Source organism: Salvelinus namaycush, chromosome 20 (genome assembly GCF_016432855.1).
Source record: "Salvelinus namaycush isolate Seneca chromosome 20, SaNama_1.0, whole genome shotgun sequence".
NCBI classification, from domain to species: Eukaryota; Metazoa; Chordata; class Actinopteri; order Salmoniformes; family Salmonidae; genus Salvelinus; species Salvelinus namaycush.
The window spans coordinates 26,955,462-26,969,250 of NC_052326.1; the positions used below are offsets into that span (position 1 = coordinate 26,955,462).

Consider the following 13,789-nt stretch of genomic DNA (forward strand, 5'->3'; position numbering starts at 1 on the left):
CAGGTCCTTGGTATCCTGCCTCTGCACTTATGGATTGGCCTCTTCAATTCAAACAACAGATTTTCAATGAGAACAATTCCCTTACCAGGCCGTGATGCAACTGGTCAGGACGCTCTCGATGGTGCAGTAGTTGTATTTGGAGAGGACCGGGGTGACATGCTGAATTTCTTCAGCCGCCTTAGAAAGTAGAGACGCTGTTGCACCCTCTTGACAAGAGTGGTGGTGTTGTTGGTCCATGTCAGGAAGTCCAGGATCCAGTTGCAGAGGGTGGTGTCCAGACCCAGAGCTTTCACAGACACCCAGAAAGACTGGAATATACTCCTGTTTTGTAATAATGGAGGGAATTCAACATGGAACTTTGACAGTCACCACCCTTTTAAAATGTACAGTGGGGCAAAAAAGTATTTAGTCAGCCACCAATTGTGCAAGTTCTCCCACTTAAAAAGATGAGAGAGGCCTGTAATTTTCATCATATGTACACTTCAACTATGACAGACAAAATGAGAAAAAAAAATCCAGAAAATCACATTGTAGGATTTTTAATGAATTTATTTGCAAATTATGGTGGAAAATAAGTATTTGGTCACCTACAAACAAGCAAGATTTCTGGCTCTCACAGACCTGTAACTTCTTCTTTAAGAGGCTCCTCTGTCCTCCACTCGTTACCTGTATTAATGGCACCTGTTTGAACTTGTTATCAGTATAAAAGACACCGGTCCATAACCTCAAACAGTCACACTCCAAACTCCACTATGGCCAAGACCAAAGAGCTGTCAAAGGATACCAGAAACAAAATTGTAGACCTGCACCAGGCTGGGAAGACTGAATCTGCAATAGGTAAGCAGCTTGGTTTGAAGAAATCAACTGTGGGAGCAATTATTAGGAAATTGAAGACATACAAGACCACTGATAATCTCCCTCGATCTGGGGCTCCATGCAAGATCTCACCCCGTGGGGTCAAAATGATCACAAGAACGGTGAGCAAAAATCCCAGAACCACACGGGGGGACCTAGTGAATGACCTGCAGAGAGCTGGGACCAAAGTAACAAAGCCTACCATCAGCAAGGGCATTGAAGATAAACGTGGCTGGGTCTTTCAGCATGACAATGATCCCAAACACACCGCCCGGGCAACGAAGGAGTGGCTTCGTAAGAAGCATTTCAAGGTCCTGGAGTGGCCTAGCCAGTCTCCAGATCTCAACCCCATAGAAAATCTTTGGAGGGAGTTGAAAGTCCGTGTTGCCCAGCAACAGCCCCAAAACATCACTGCTCTAGAGGAGATCTGCATGGAGGAATGGGCCAAAATACCAGCAACAGTGTGTGAAAACCTTGTGAAGACTTACAGAAAACGTTTGACCTCTGTCATTGCCAACAAAGGGTATATAACAAAGTATTGAGATAAACTTTTGTTATTGACCAAATACTTATTTTCCACCATAATTTGCAAATAAATTCATTCAAAATCCCACAATGTGATTTTCTGGATTTTTTCCCCCTCATTTTGTCTGTCATAGTTGAAGTGTACCTATGATGAAAATTACAGGCCTCTCTCATCTTTTTAAGTGGGAGAACTTGCACAATTGGTGGCTGACTAAATACTTTTTTGCCCCACTGTAAGTTATGTAAAGTTGTCTTGTGACATTACAATTAAAGTTACATTTTTATAGTACTTTCATGAGGACCAGGGGCTCACTAGTGGCACAGCGGTCTAAGGCACTGCATCTCAGTGCAAGAGGCGTCACTACAGTCCCTGTTTCAAATCCAGGCTATATCACATCTGGCTGTGATTGGTAGTCCCATAGGGAGGTGCACAATTGGCCCAGCGTGGTCTGGGTTTGGCCGGGATAGGCCGTCATTGTAACTTGCCTAGTTAAATAAAAATTCACTTCAATCACTAATTTACGAATTGGTCAACCTCCCCTCTTATCCACCAGTTGTAGTCAATTATAGGATTTTGTTTACAATTTTAGAATTGTGATGTCCAGGTGTGACTTTTTAAAACCATTGTCATTGGTACATTTACACCTATGATATGCATACATTTTATAAATGTAACACATATCCAAAGTAGCTTACCCTATTATGAGATGAGGGCATTCAGATGGAGGCCATTCACATGATCATAGGAGATGAGTTTAAGATTATGAATATGAAGCCGAAGACAAAGCTATTTTGACAGTAAAGTTTGTTTTGTGATATTATTGAAACTAAATTGTCATTCAGTCACAGAAGGGATATTAGGTGTGGATCATAGCACCTAATGTATAACTGACCTCTCCCCTTTTTGGAACCTAATGGCAGAACTAATTTACAGTAACAGTGCGTGGGGAAAATCCCTGGGGAAGCCAGATTTTTTTTTGCATATTACAATTTATGTGTTGTGATAATTGCATTGTTTGCTCTATAACCTGTTAGTTCATATACCTTGACACCGTGATATATACGCCTAAGGTCGAGACAATAAGATGTAGTGGCAGAATAAATTCCACCACACCTTTGTTTCATTACTAAACTGGAGAGCAACCTCTGTCCGGTGAAGTCCAAAAAGCATATTGCAAGTCGCAAAGAAAACAGGAGCTGCCTCCACATTTCCAGCACCATTTCAACATCAATTTAAAGATACCAAAAACAATCAACGTAAGGTAAATATGACGTGCAAGTATAAAAAAACATACAAGTATAAAAAAAAACATATTGACTCACCCTACTTGTGGAGACGCCAATGCCATCCTCCTTTCTTTCATGTTGACGAAACAGTCTATGGCTGTCATACAGTACAAGCTTTTATTTTAATCTGGCTAAAATGATTGCTTGCTAGCCTAACTTCCTTTTATAGGCAACGTTAGCTAGTTAACATTATTCTTCTACATCTAGCTACATATTGAACTTACATCCTCTGAGTCCAATATATACATTTATGGTTGGATCAGAATCGCCGTTATAATCATTGGTCAGTACAGAGAATAAAGTAAACCACAAGTCCAAATCCCTATCTCCTTACATGGCTAATTTAGGAAAGGGAAATTTTAGCTAGCTAGTTAGCCACCGGAGGGCAACAACACAATGAAATGCAACAATTCAAGTTGTTTCTGTCAATGACGTATTTCTCTTGATGTAATAGGAGTGAAGCCATATCCAAACAGGCTTTTTTTGGTGCTCCAGGACCATTCATAGTTCAGCTCACTCAGTTTAGCTCAACGCTCATTGAGGCCAATTGCTCGCTGGCTTTCCTTGCATTCAATGCTATGGGAGGCAACAATGTCATACTCTTTATGACCAGACAGCATCAGATAGATGGCCTACACATTCACATAGAGGGGCGCTGTTTTGCTCGCTTGGATGCTTTCTTCGGTGAGATACATTCAGCCTCTTGCGAATTGAAGGAAAATGATACTGAACAAAAATATAAACACAACATGCAACAATTACAAAGATTTTTTCTGTTACAGTTCATATAAGGAAATCAGTCAATTTAAATAAATTAGGCCTTAATCTATGGATTTCACATGGGCAGGGGGCACAGCCATGGGTTGGTCTTGGACGGGGCCCACCCACTTGGGAGCCAGGCCCAGCCAATCACAGTGCCAATCGTTTGTAGTCAATGGTTGTGCAAATATACTGAACAAAAATATAAACTTAACATGCAACAATTTATTGATTTTACTGAGTTACAGTTCATATGAAGAAATCAGTCAATTTAAATTAATTCATTAAGCCTTAATATATGGATTTCACATGACTGGGCAGGGTGCAGCCATGGGTGGGCCTAGACCCACCCACTTGGGAGCCAGGCCCAGCCAATCAATGAGTTTTCCCTCACAAAAGGGCTTCAATACAGACAGAAATACTCCTCAGCAGCATTTTCACTCTAAAATGACATTGGAGGCAGCTTATGGTAGAGGAATGAACATTAAATTATCTGGCAACAGCTCTGATGGACATTCCTGCAGTTAGCATGCCAATTGCACACTCCCTCAAAACTTCACATCTATGGCATTGTGACAAAACTGCACATTGTAGTGGCATTTTGTCCCCAGCACAAGATGCATCTGTGTAATGATCATGCCATTTAATCAGCTACATCTTGTGGTGAATCTGAAGAAAAAACAAAACAGTAGAGTGTGCAAATTGGAAGAATAAAGAGAAAACATTTGTTCTGACCTATTAAAGTGTTTGCTCAAATCAAATTATTTTCCAACCTCGTTGGAAATCTGCTGTATGCTTCAATACCAAAGAAATAAGAAATATAATCATTGTTTGTCATCATGAAGCCCAGCATTTCCCTGTTGATTTGTGATGAAGCATAGTTGAATCTTTTCTAGTTTCATATCGATGATTCTACATCCAAAGCAAGAACATCTTTGAGGTCTGTAGACAGTTTAATATTTTATATCTCCCCACAAAATGGTAACAGAAGACTTTTCTACAACCAGTTTTTAATTCAGAGAACATTACAAATAGTACAAAGGAAAAGAAAGTGGAATATTGTAGAGCCAAAATTGAGATAATTGTATTCAGTACTTTGCATCTCTTTTCTCAAATAGATTCCAATATCCTGAATACGGGTGCCATTATTCCCATTGACAAATATTTACCAACAGGAACTGGAAGAACAGCGAAAATCCCATAGATCAATTAGACAACAAGATACATATATTAATCAACATAGAATAGATGACAATAGCCTTTTACCACCTCCAGACAAATCTTGCTGACATGGAAACGTGATGTGAGCACTAGACTATTTAAAACAGGGCCTTTCCTTGACCTGGTACTTTTAGACATACAGATACTCAAACACTCAAGTCATGCCGAAATCTTGTAAACAAATCTCACAAGTCTGTTTTGGACGATACTGACTTTATATGTACTTACTTGCATTTTTTTTGGTCAATTTTGGCACTGGAATAAATGTTTGACTAACATCGATGTCATATGCTATTTTGAATGAGAAGTTGGTTCTCAAGTTCAGCCCTTTCTTTCAGTAACGTATTACACCTGCATACCCACTTATTTACAAAATACAGAGGAAATAGATACCTTGAAAGTCACAAAGAAGCAAATACTAAACATATTTGATTGTTTAAAAAAAAGAGAGAAAAAAAGACCAATGACCAGGGGTCATTTATAGTCCATCACATGAAACAACTCGCTAGAGGGATGGCTGTATTTGTTCATCCATCGATTGCCGTGAATCTTCTTACTTTCTCTCAGTAGATCTGGAGCGGCTGTGAGAAGGGGAAAAACAGTTAAGCCAGAATGTTAATATAAACTTTACCCGGAGCATTCATGCACTCTCAGAACAATGTTAAAGCCATGGTCTGTTACAGTTACATACTAACAAGTGGTTTCATTGTTATATTAAGACAAGATATAAGATCCTTTGCTCTGTCTCATAAAACCTCTCCTGCTTACCTCCTTGATCGAGAGAATGATCTTGAGGGTTTATGGTTTCTGTCCCGGGACAGAGATCTCTCCCTCTTCCTGTCTCTGGAAAGAGACCTGCATACAGAAGGAACAACAGAATTAACCAAAGCAACCTGCATCTTACTGGCCTCTGTTGACAAGAGGATGTCATCGTTGACAAGTTTGTCAGTTACCCTCTGGAAAGCTGTGTTTAAATATATACACTGCTCAAAAAAATAAAGGGAACACTTAAACAACACAATGTAACTCCAAGTCAATCACACTTCTGTGAAATCAAACTGTCCACTTAGGAAGCAACACTGATTGACAATAAATTTCACATGCTGTTGTGCAAATGGAATAGACAAAAGGTGGAAATTATAGGCAATTAGCAAGACACCCCCAAAAAAGGAGTGATTCTGCAGGTGGTGACCACAGACCACTTCTCAGTTCCTATGCTTCCTGGCTGATGTTTTGGTCACTTTTGAATGCTGGCGGTGCTCTCACTCTAGTGGTAGCATGAGACGGAGTCTACAACCCACACAAGTGGCTCAGGTAGTGCAGTTCATCCAGGATGGCACATCAATGCGAGCTGTGGCAAAAAGGTTTGCTGTGTCTGTCAGCGTAGTGTCCAGAGCATGGAGGCGCTACCAGGAGACAGGCCAGTACATCAGGAGACGTGGAGGAGGCCGTAGGAGGGCAACAACCCAGCAGCAGGACCGCTACCTCCGCCTTTGTGCAAGGAGGTGCACTGCCAGAGCCCTGCAAAATGACCTCCAGCAGGCCACAAATGTGCATGTGTCAGCATATGGTCTCACAAGGGGTCTGAGGATCTCATCTCGGTACCTAATGGCAGTCAGGCTACCTCTGGCGAGCACATGGAGGGCTGTGCGGCCCCACAAAGAAATGCCACCCCACACCATGACTGACCCATCGCCAAACCGGTCATGCTGGAGGATGTTGCAGGCAGCAGAACGTTCTCCACGGCGTCTCCAGACTCTGTCACGTCTGTCACATGTGCTCATGTGCTCAGTGTGAACCTGCTTTCATCTGTGAAGAGCACAGGGCGCCAGTGGCGAATTTGCCAATCTTGGTGTTCTCTGGCAAATGCCAAACGTCCTGCACGGTGTTGGGCTGTAAGCACAACCCCCACCTGTGGACGTCGGGCCCTCATACCACCCTCATGGAGTCTGTTCCTGACCGTTTGAGCAGACACATGCACATTTGTGGCCTGCTGGAGGTCATTTTGCAGGGCTCTGGCAGTGCACCTCCTTGCACAAAGGCGGAGGTAGCGGTCCTGCTGCTGGGTTGTTGCCCTCCTACGGCCTCCTCCACGTCTCCTGATGTACTGGCCTGTCTCCTGGTAGCGCCTCCATGCTCTGGACACTACGCTGACAGACACAGCAAACCTTTTTGCCACAGCTCGCATTGATGTGCCATCCTGGATGAACTGCACTACCTGAGCCACTTGTGTGGGTTGTAGACTCCGTCTCATGCTACCACTAGAGTGAGAGCACCGCCAACATTCAAAAGTGACCAAAACATCAGCCAGGAAGCATAGGAACTGAGAAGTGGTCTGTGGTCACCACCTGCAGAATCACTCCTTTTTTGGGGGTGTCTTGCTAATTGCCTATAATTTCCACCTTTTGTCTATTCCATTTGCACAACAGCATGTGAAATTTATTGTCAATCAGTGTTGCTTCCTAAGTGGACAGTTTGATTTCACAGAAGTGTGATTGACTTGGAGTTACATTGTGTTGTTTAAGTGTTCCCTTTATTTTTTTGAGCAGTGTATATTAAGTATGATTCAAAATTGGGTCCTTACGTCCATGCCCAATAATCTGTTTAGATCTAAGTTGCCCACAGTATGGCTGTTCAATTTTACAATAACGCTTACGGTTGTCAACATACCTGCTTCGGCTGCGGCTGAAGCTCCTCCTTCGTGGAGATCTGGTGGTGGGGGGGGGGGGGTGACGGGGTGACAGGGTGTCAAAAGCAGAGCACAATACATTGGTGACCCATTGATACCAAACCCATCCGACCCACAAATTACCTGTACTCCCCTGAAGTAAACCCTACAGTCCCCACTGAAAACTAACCCTCAGTGGGCACAAAGTTATAGTCTACACCCCTCCTAAGGGATAAGAATGGGTGACCGCTGATAAGGCATTTGTAATCCAAAATTCAGTCATCACCTCCCCTAAAAGGTCATGGTTATTTAATACTGCCAGCTGAGAGAATGGCAAAAAAGTGCTTGGGAAAGAAGTGCATTTATACCAAATGGGGAGGGATAAGAAAATGAAGGGTTGTAACATAACTAATGGTAAAACATTGGGTACAGGGCCTCTTAATGCTGCAGTAAAATCAAGGTTACATTATGCACAACCGCAAAGTACACACAAGATGGGACCACTGCGACCTAAACCAGGGAGGGACCTACACTTTGGAAGGGGAGGCACTGACCAGAATAGCTCCTTTGAACATTTAGAAAGTCACAATTTAATAATTCACATCTCAAAATGTCAGGGTCCTAGACTCACTGGATGCAGAACCATGCCCCTTTAAATCAACGGATTACAGTAATGAGTGAGAAATACCAACCCTATTTGATTCAAATAAAAAAGGAGAACCTTTTTTTAAAAGCAGCTTTCTCTTCACTTTTAAATTTGTAATCAGCAGTGTACTGTATGAAGCAGGAAAAACTTACTAGTCTTTTGGTTTTCAACAAGCTAGAAATGACGAAGGGGAGGCAGACTGTCGGCCGGGTAGGCAGATTTGGCTGAAAAGGACTGGCCAGATGCTGCGAGGTGATTAGTTGGCTGGCGGATGGGGGCTGGCTGTGGATTTTTCCTGCTTTTATTGGTTAGCCGAAGGCTGTTGCTGGTAGGTTGTAGTGTAGACATTTGGGGACGTAAAACGCTGATTGGTCGGGAATGTGAGGTGGGCCGCTGCCGATTTGGTTAAGGTTGGAGGAGGAGGCTGAGAACTGCATGCGCAGGAACCAATGGGCTGGTGCAACCTGATGACTGGCCATGCCTGGGTCATGTGACACGACAACAGCCAAGCTGATTGGTGCACGCTGGTCAGAGGTCACATGATGCTGAAAGAGGACTAGTTGACTGACTCAGAGGGTGGTGAGAAGAGGCATGGTGATGACTCTGTAACGGGGGTTCATTTTTATTAATATAAATGGTAAATAAAAAGGCAACCTCAATTTGTAACAAAAACAACCAATCTAGCATCATTAAGCTTCCCTCCCACCCCACCGGGTTCATAGATAGGTACTGCTTTGTAATACGAATCACCTACTTAAAAAGCTGGCTGCAATTTTTACACTTTGTCAAATCTTAAAATAATCTTGCAAGTGCACACGGTATAGCACACTTCCAAAACACATTCAGTGCTTCAGGCAACAGTGAATAGCTTGCAATCCAAATTTAGAGAAAATGTGGCAGCAGTAAATGCAAATGTTCCTAACTTGGAATACAAAGCAGCACACTTCATTTCACACTACCACCCCCTGGATCTAAAGTTCCCTGGAACTTGTTAAATTGATCAATGATAATGAAGATGAAAACAGCACGTTTTCAGCACCACATCACAGTAACCACTGTAGACTACCATGGAAGCAAGGGTTATCAAACAGTTAGAGCTGAACTATCAACATGGTGCAGAGGAACAGGAGACGCATTTTGGAAAGACACAGGAACAAACATAAAAGTTTAAATAGGAAAAGGGGAAGAAAGGGATTCGTAGTCTGTTGGGCATTGCTATCATAAAGCCCTGTACGTGAGACGGGTTACCTGCGCCTGGCGGGCGGGCTACCACGACGCCCACGATGTTCATCTCGAGGACGTCTGCTCCATGAGGGAGGAGGACCCCGGTTGCGGGTGCGTTTCTCACCATTGGACAGCTCCACTCTCACACGAGAACCACTTAGTGTCCTGTGCAGATCAATAAGGATGTTACCACGGGTATACTGTTTAACGGTCACCAAAACATTATGGCATACATGGACTTGTTTCGCCACCTGTCGGGTAGTTAAATGGAGGGTGGCAACTGAAATTAATATGTAGTCCTTCCAAATATCAGAGTAAGTGCATTGCTTGGAAATAAGGATCTCCAAGCAAACTAGGCTCTGTCATATAGTTCTTTTATAACGTGAAAAGCACACGGCGAAAATGTGCATTCATATAGCAAAAACAGAAATGTTACTTCAAACAGTTCTGGAATGCATCTAATTTCTTTGGTCAAACAGTCAATCTGTCAAGTATATTGGCATGCAAGGAACGAAAACGTTAGTGATTGCCTCTCATTTCAGCAGTCCTCAATTTCCTGATTCTATCATTCAGTTATTTTTTTTATACCAGAAACTTGTTCTTAGGCTTTACCTTCCATCAAGCTCCCTCACTGCGTCTGTTGCGTCCCTTGGATCTTCAAATTCCACAAAAGCAAAGCCTGGGGGGTTCCTTGCTACCCAGACACTGCGAAGTGGCCCATAATAGCCAAAGGACCTCTCCAGCTCTGTCTTGTTGCCATTATTTCCCAGGTTTCCCACATAGACCTTGCAGTCGAGAGGGCAATCTCGGTGCATGGCTGGATCTGTAAAAATATTAAGCAGAATGTATAGAATTCCTCAGGTACCACTCACTCTTTGGTATTAGAGTTGATGGTTCACAGAATCTGACTAGTTTTGCTTTCTAGGAATCATGCTTCAAAAGGCAGCAGAATGGCCAATCTACAAAGTGAACCTTATATAGACATGAACCAGAAAAGCTAACGTTACATCAAGCAGTTCTGGAACACACACACCTCTAATTACTTGAAATTCTTGTGTCAAACATTCAATCTGTCAAGTGTACTGGCATGCAAGGAACGAAAACTTTTGTAATTACCTGCCATTTCAACAGGTCTCAATTTTCAAAACAAAAATTGATACTCCGCAAACGTGAATGAGAAACTGAAAGAAGAATTGTCCATTTAGATTTTCACGTAGTACACATTTGCCACACAACAATTTATATTCAAGTAGGACTTTACTATAGTCTATGTTCATAACACGCAGATTTACAAATTTCCTTCCACATACAATTTACAAAACCACATTCAAACAGCCAGGTGTGTTTATAACACGCAATCAGATGTTTTGCGTCGTTCTGACTGAAATTGAGGTAGGCAACAAAGTGCCAGAAATTAATACAGGGCATAAAGCAAGTGGTGTGGAAATGCATAGCACATGGAAATGCATTGCGGTAATTCTTCTAATATATAATTGCCATTACAGTTACAACAAAGTAAGTAATAAGTACGTTAGAACAAGCTTGTTTTCTGATCCAACGTTGGTCAAAAATCGCCCACCCCACACCCATCGTTCACTAAGGTTACTAACTAGCTGCCCGTATGTAGTTATGCAAAATGGCAGAAGCCCGGGCTGGGGCCTTAACGAGATAAAACCCTCACGACATTTGCTTGGCTTGCTCCCTCCCTACTAGTTCACTTTTTTGTTTACGTGCCATGGGCTACGTGTGAGGCCAGAGTATAGCTGCAAATTCACTTAAACATGTGTCAATACAATTACATGATGTAGTACCGTTGGTTTATCCATTTCAGCTAACTAAACTAACTAGCTGCGAAAATACTGAAAATGGATAACGTTACTAGCTAGCTAGCTCTTCGGTGGGCTAACTAACGTTAACTAGCTAGTATAAATGCAAGAGTCAGTAAATATAAAATAAACATTAATTGAAAAATTAAATACATATCACACTCTGCATTATTTAGGTATGTGTTATTTACCGTATTGTAAAACCAACACTAATATTCGATCCGTTTGCAGTCTTCCGTCGAAACGCCTGTCTGTAGCTGCGACATGAGCTGCTAGCTATAATAAAATGGAGACCGGAAATCTTCTTCTGTGGGATTTATATCGCGGTTGGCAACAAACTTTAAGCTGCATTACCGCCACCAACTGGACTGGAGTGTGGACCAGAGACAGTGAAGGTCTACATCTTACCCAACATTCTCTACTCCCTAAGGAAACTAAATATATAATTAAATACTACGTCCCCTGAAGATTTCCCCAGCAGTTCACTTAATCCTGGCTGTTCAACCCCATTGCTCCTCAAATCTAATAACAATCACTCCCTTTCCCTCCCATATTTCTGGCACTGAAATAGAGCATGTCCGAGCTGGTCACGTGTGCACCTCAGCCACGCTCAAGGTACTAAACAGTATCATAACCGCCATCGATAAAAGACAGTACTGTGCAGCCGTCTTCATCGACCTAGCCAAGGCTTTCGACTCTGTCAATCACCGTATTCTTATCAGCAGACTCAATAGCCTTGGTTTCTCAAATGATTGCCTCGCCTGGTTCACCAACTACTTCTCAGATAGAGTTCAATGTGTCAAATCGGAGGGCCTGTTGTCCGGACCTCTGGCAGTCTCTATGGGGGTACCACAGGGTTCAATTCTCGAGCCAACTCTTTTCTCTGTATATATCGATGAGGTCGCTCTTGCTGCTGGTGATTCTCTGATCCACCTCTACGCAGACGACACTATTCTGTATACATCTGGCCCTTCTTTGGACACTGTGTTAACTAACCTCCAAACGAGCTTCAATGCCATACAACACTCCTTCCGTGGCCTCCAACTGCTCTTAAACGCTAGTAAAACCAAATGCATGCTTTTCAACCGTTCGCTGCCCGCACCCGCCCGCCCGACTAGCATCACTACCCTGGACGGTTCTGACCAAGAATATGTGTACAACTACAAATACCTAGGTGTCTGGCTAGACTGTAAACTCTCCTTCCAGACTCATAACAAACATCTCCAATTCAAAATCAAATCTAGAATAGTCTTTCTATTTCGCAAAAAAGCCTCCTTCTGTCATGCCGCCAAACTTACCCTAGTAAAACTGACTATTCTACCGATCCTCAACTTCGGCGTCATCTACAAAATAGCTTCCAATACTCTACTCAGCAAACTGGATGCAGTCTATCACAGTGCCATCCATTTTGTTACCAACGCCCCTTATACCACCCACCACTGCGACCTGTATGCTCTAGTCGGCTGGCCCTCGCTACATATTCGTCGCCAGACCCACTGGCTCCAGGTCATCTATAAGTCTATGCTAGGTAAAGCTCTGCCTTATCTCAGCTCACTGGTCACGATAACAACACCCACCCGTAGCACGCGCTCCAGCAGGTATATCTCACTGGTCATCCCCAAAGCCAACACCTCCTTTGGCCGCCTTTCCTTCCAGTTCTCTGCTGCCATTGACTGGAACGAATTGCAAAAATCGCTGAAGCTGGAGACTTATATTTCCCTCACTAACTTTAAACATCAGCTATCTGAGCAACTAACCGATCGCTGCAGCTGTACATAGTCCATCTGTAAATAGCCCACCCAATCTACCTACCTCATCCCCATATTGTTTTTATTTACTTTTCTGCTCTTTTGCACACCAGTATCTCTACTTGCACATGATCATCTGCTCAGTTATCACTCCAGTGTTAAAATGCTAAATTGTGAATAATTTCGCTAATATGGCCTATTTATTGCCTTACCTCCTCACGCCATTTGCACACACTGTATATAGACTTTCTTTTGTTCTATTGTGTTATTGACTGTACGCTTGTTTATTCCATGTGTAACTCTGTGTTGTTGTTTGTGTCGCACTGCTTTGCTTTATCTTGGCCAGGTCGCAGTTGTAAATGAGAACTTGTTCTCAACTAGCTTACCTGGTTAAATAAAGGTGAAATAAAAAATAAAATAAAAAATAGTCCACTGTCTCCATCTCCAGACAATGATCACACCTCCCAGGTGGATATTTCCCCACCAATTTCAATGTACTTTTGAGCCTTGTGTTTCCCAGTCTCATCCTTGTGATTACACTTTCCTCCATTTTCTCTCGACCTGAGGACCTTCCAGCCCCCACCTTTTTCTGGATTTTATACAGGTGTCTTCCCTTTCTCTCCCTGTTCCACAACTCTTGCCATTTGTTTTTAACCACTGTTCTTATTAACCCCTTGGCTTCTGCTTTACTGATTGACAATTCCATCTCAACATTAGAATGTTTAAGAGCCTGCTTGGCGCTAATATCCACCTACTCATTCCCCTCTACTCCCACATGAGCTGGTACCCAGAGGAACATCACAAATAACCCCATCTGTTTCACCCTATACAAAACCTTATACAATACATCCTGTCTTTTCCGACACACAAATTAATTTAAGAATATCAGTGCTGCACAGGAGTCAGAGCAGATGACTACTCTGTCTGGCCTCACCTCCTCCACCCACCCTGCAGCCAATAGTGTGGCCAACAACTCCATTGTGTAAACAGATAAAAGATTTGCTGATCTTTTTGTCACTGCCACCTTAAA

General features: G+C 42.7%; 1 protein-coding gene across 2 annotated transcripts; it reads right to left on the reverse strand.

Moving 5' to 3' along the window:
- Positions 1–4,360: 4,360 nt before the first annotated feature.
- LOC120065168 (serine/arginine-rich splicing factor 3) lies at positions 4,361–11,299 on the reverse strand. Of its 2 annotated transcripts, XM_039015943.1 has the most exons (7): positions 11,203–11,288; positions 10,302–10,366; positions 9,798–10,008; positions 9,210–9,350; positions 7,318–7,356; positions 5,416–5,502; positions 4,361–5,228 (listed from the first exon to the last, which is right to left on the reverse strand). In XM_039015943.1, the coding sequence occupies exons 2-7, from the start codon at positions 10,306–10,308 to the stop codon at positions 5,201–5,203; spliced, it is 513 nt and encodes a 170-aa protein (XP_038871871.1). In that variant the 5' UTR covers positions 10,309–10,366; positions 11,203–11,288; the 3' UTR covers positions 4,361–5,200. The 2 variants fall into 2 exon arrangements, with proteins under 2 accessions (XP_038871871.1, XP_038871872.1); XM_039015944.1 differs by lacking the exon at positions 10,302–10,366 and having other exon boundaries at positions 11,203–11,299.
- Positions 11,300–13,789: the final 2,490 nt, after the last annotated feature.

Excerpts from the sequence above, each read along its gene's own strand:
- LOC120065168 (XM_039015943.1), bottom strand. Across the intron at positions 9,351-9,797 it reads GTGAGGGAGCTTGATGGAAG|GACACTAAGTGGTTCTCGTG; the intron begins GTAAAGCCTAAG and ends TGATCTGCACAG. Across the intron at positions 7,357-9,209 it reads AGCCCGCCCGCCAGGCGCAG|ATCTCCACGAAGGAGGAGCT; the intron begins GTAACCCGTCTC and ends CCCCACCACCAG.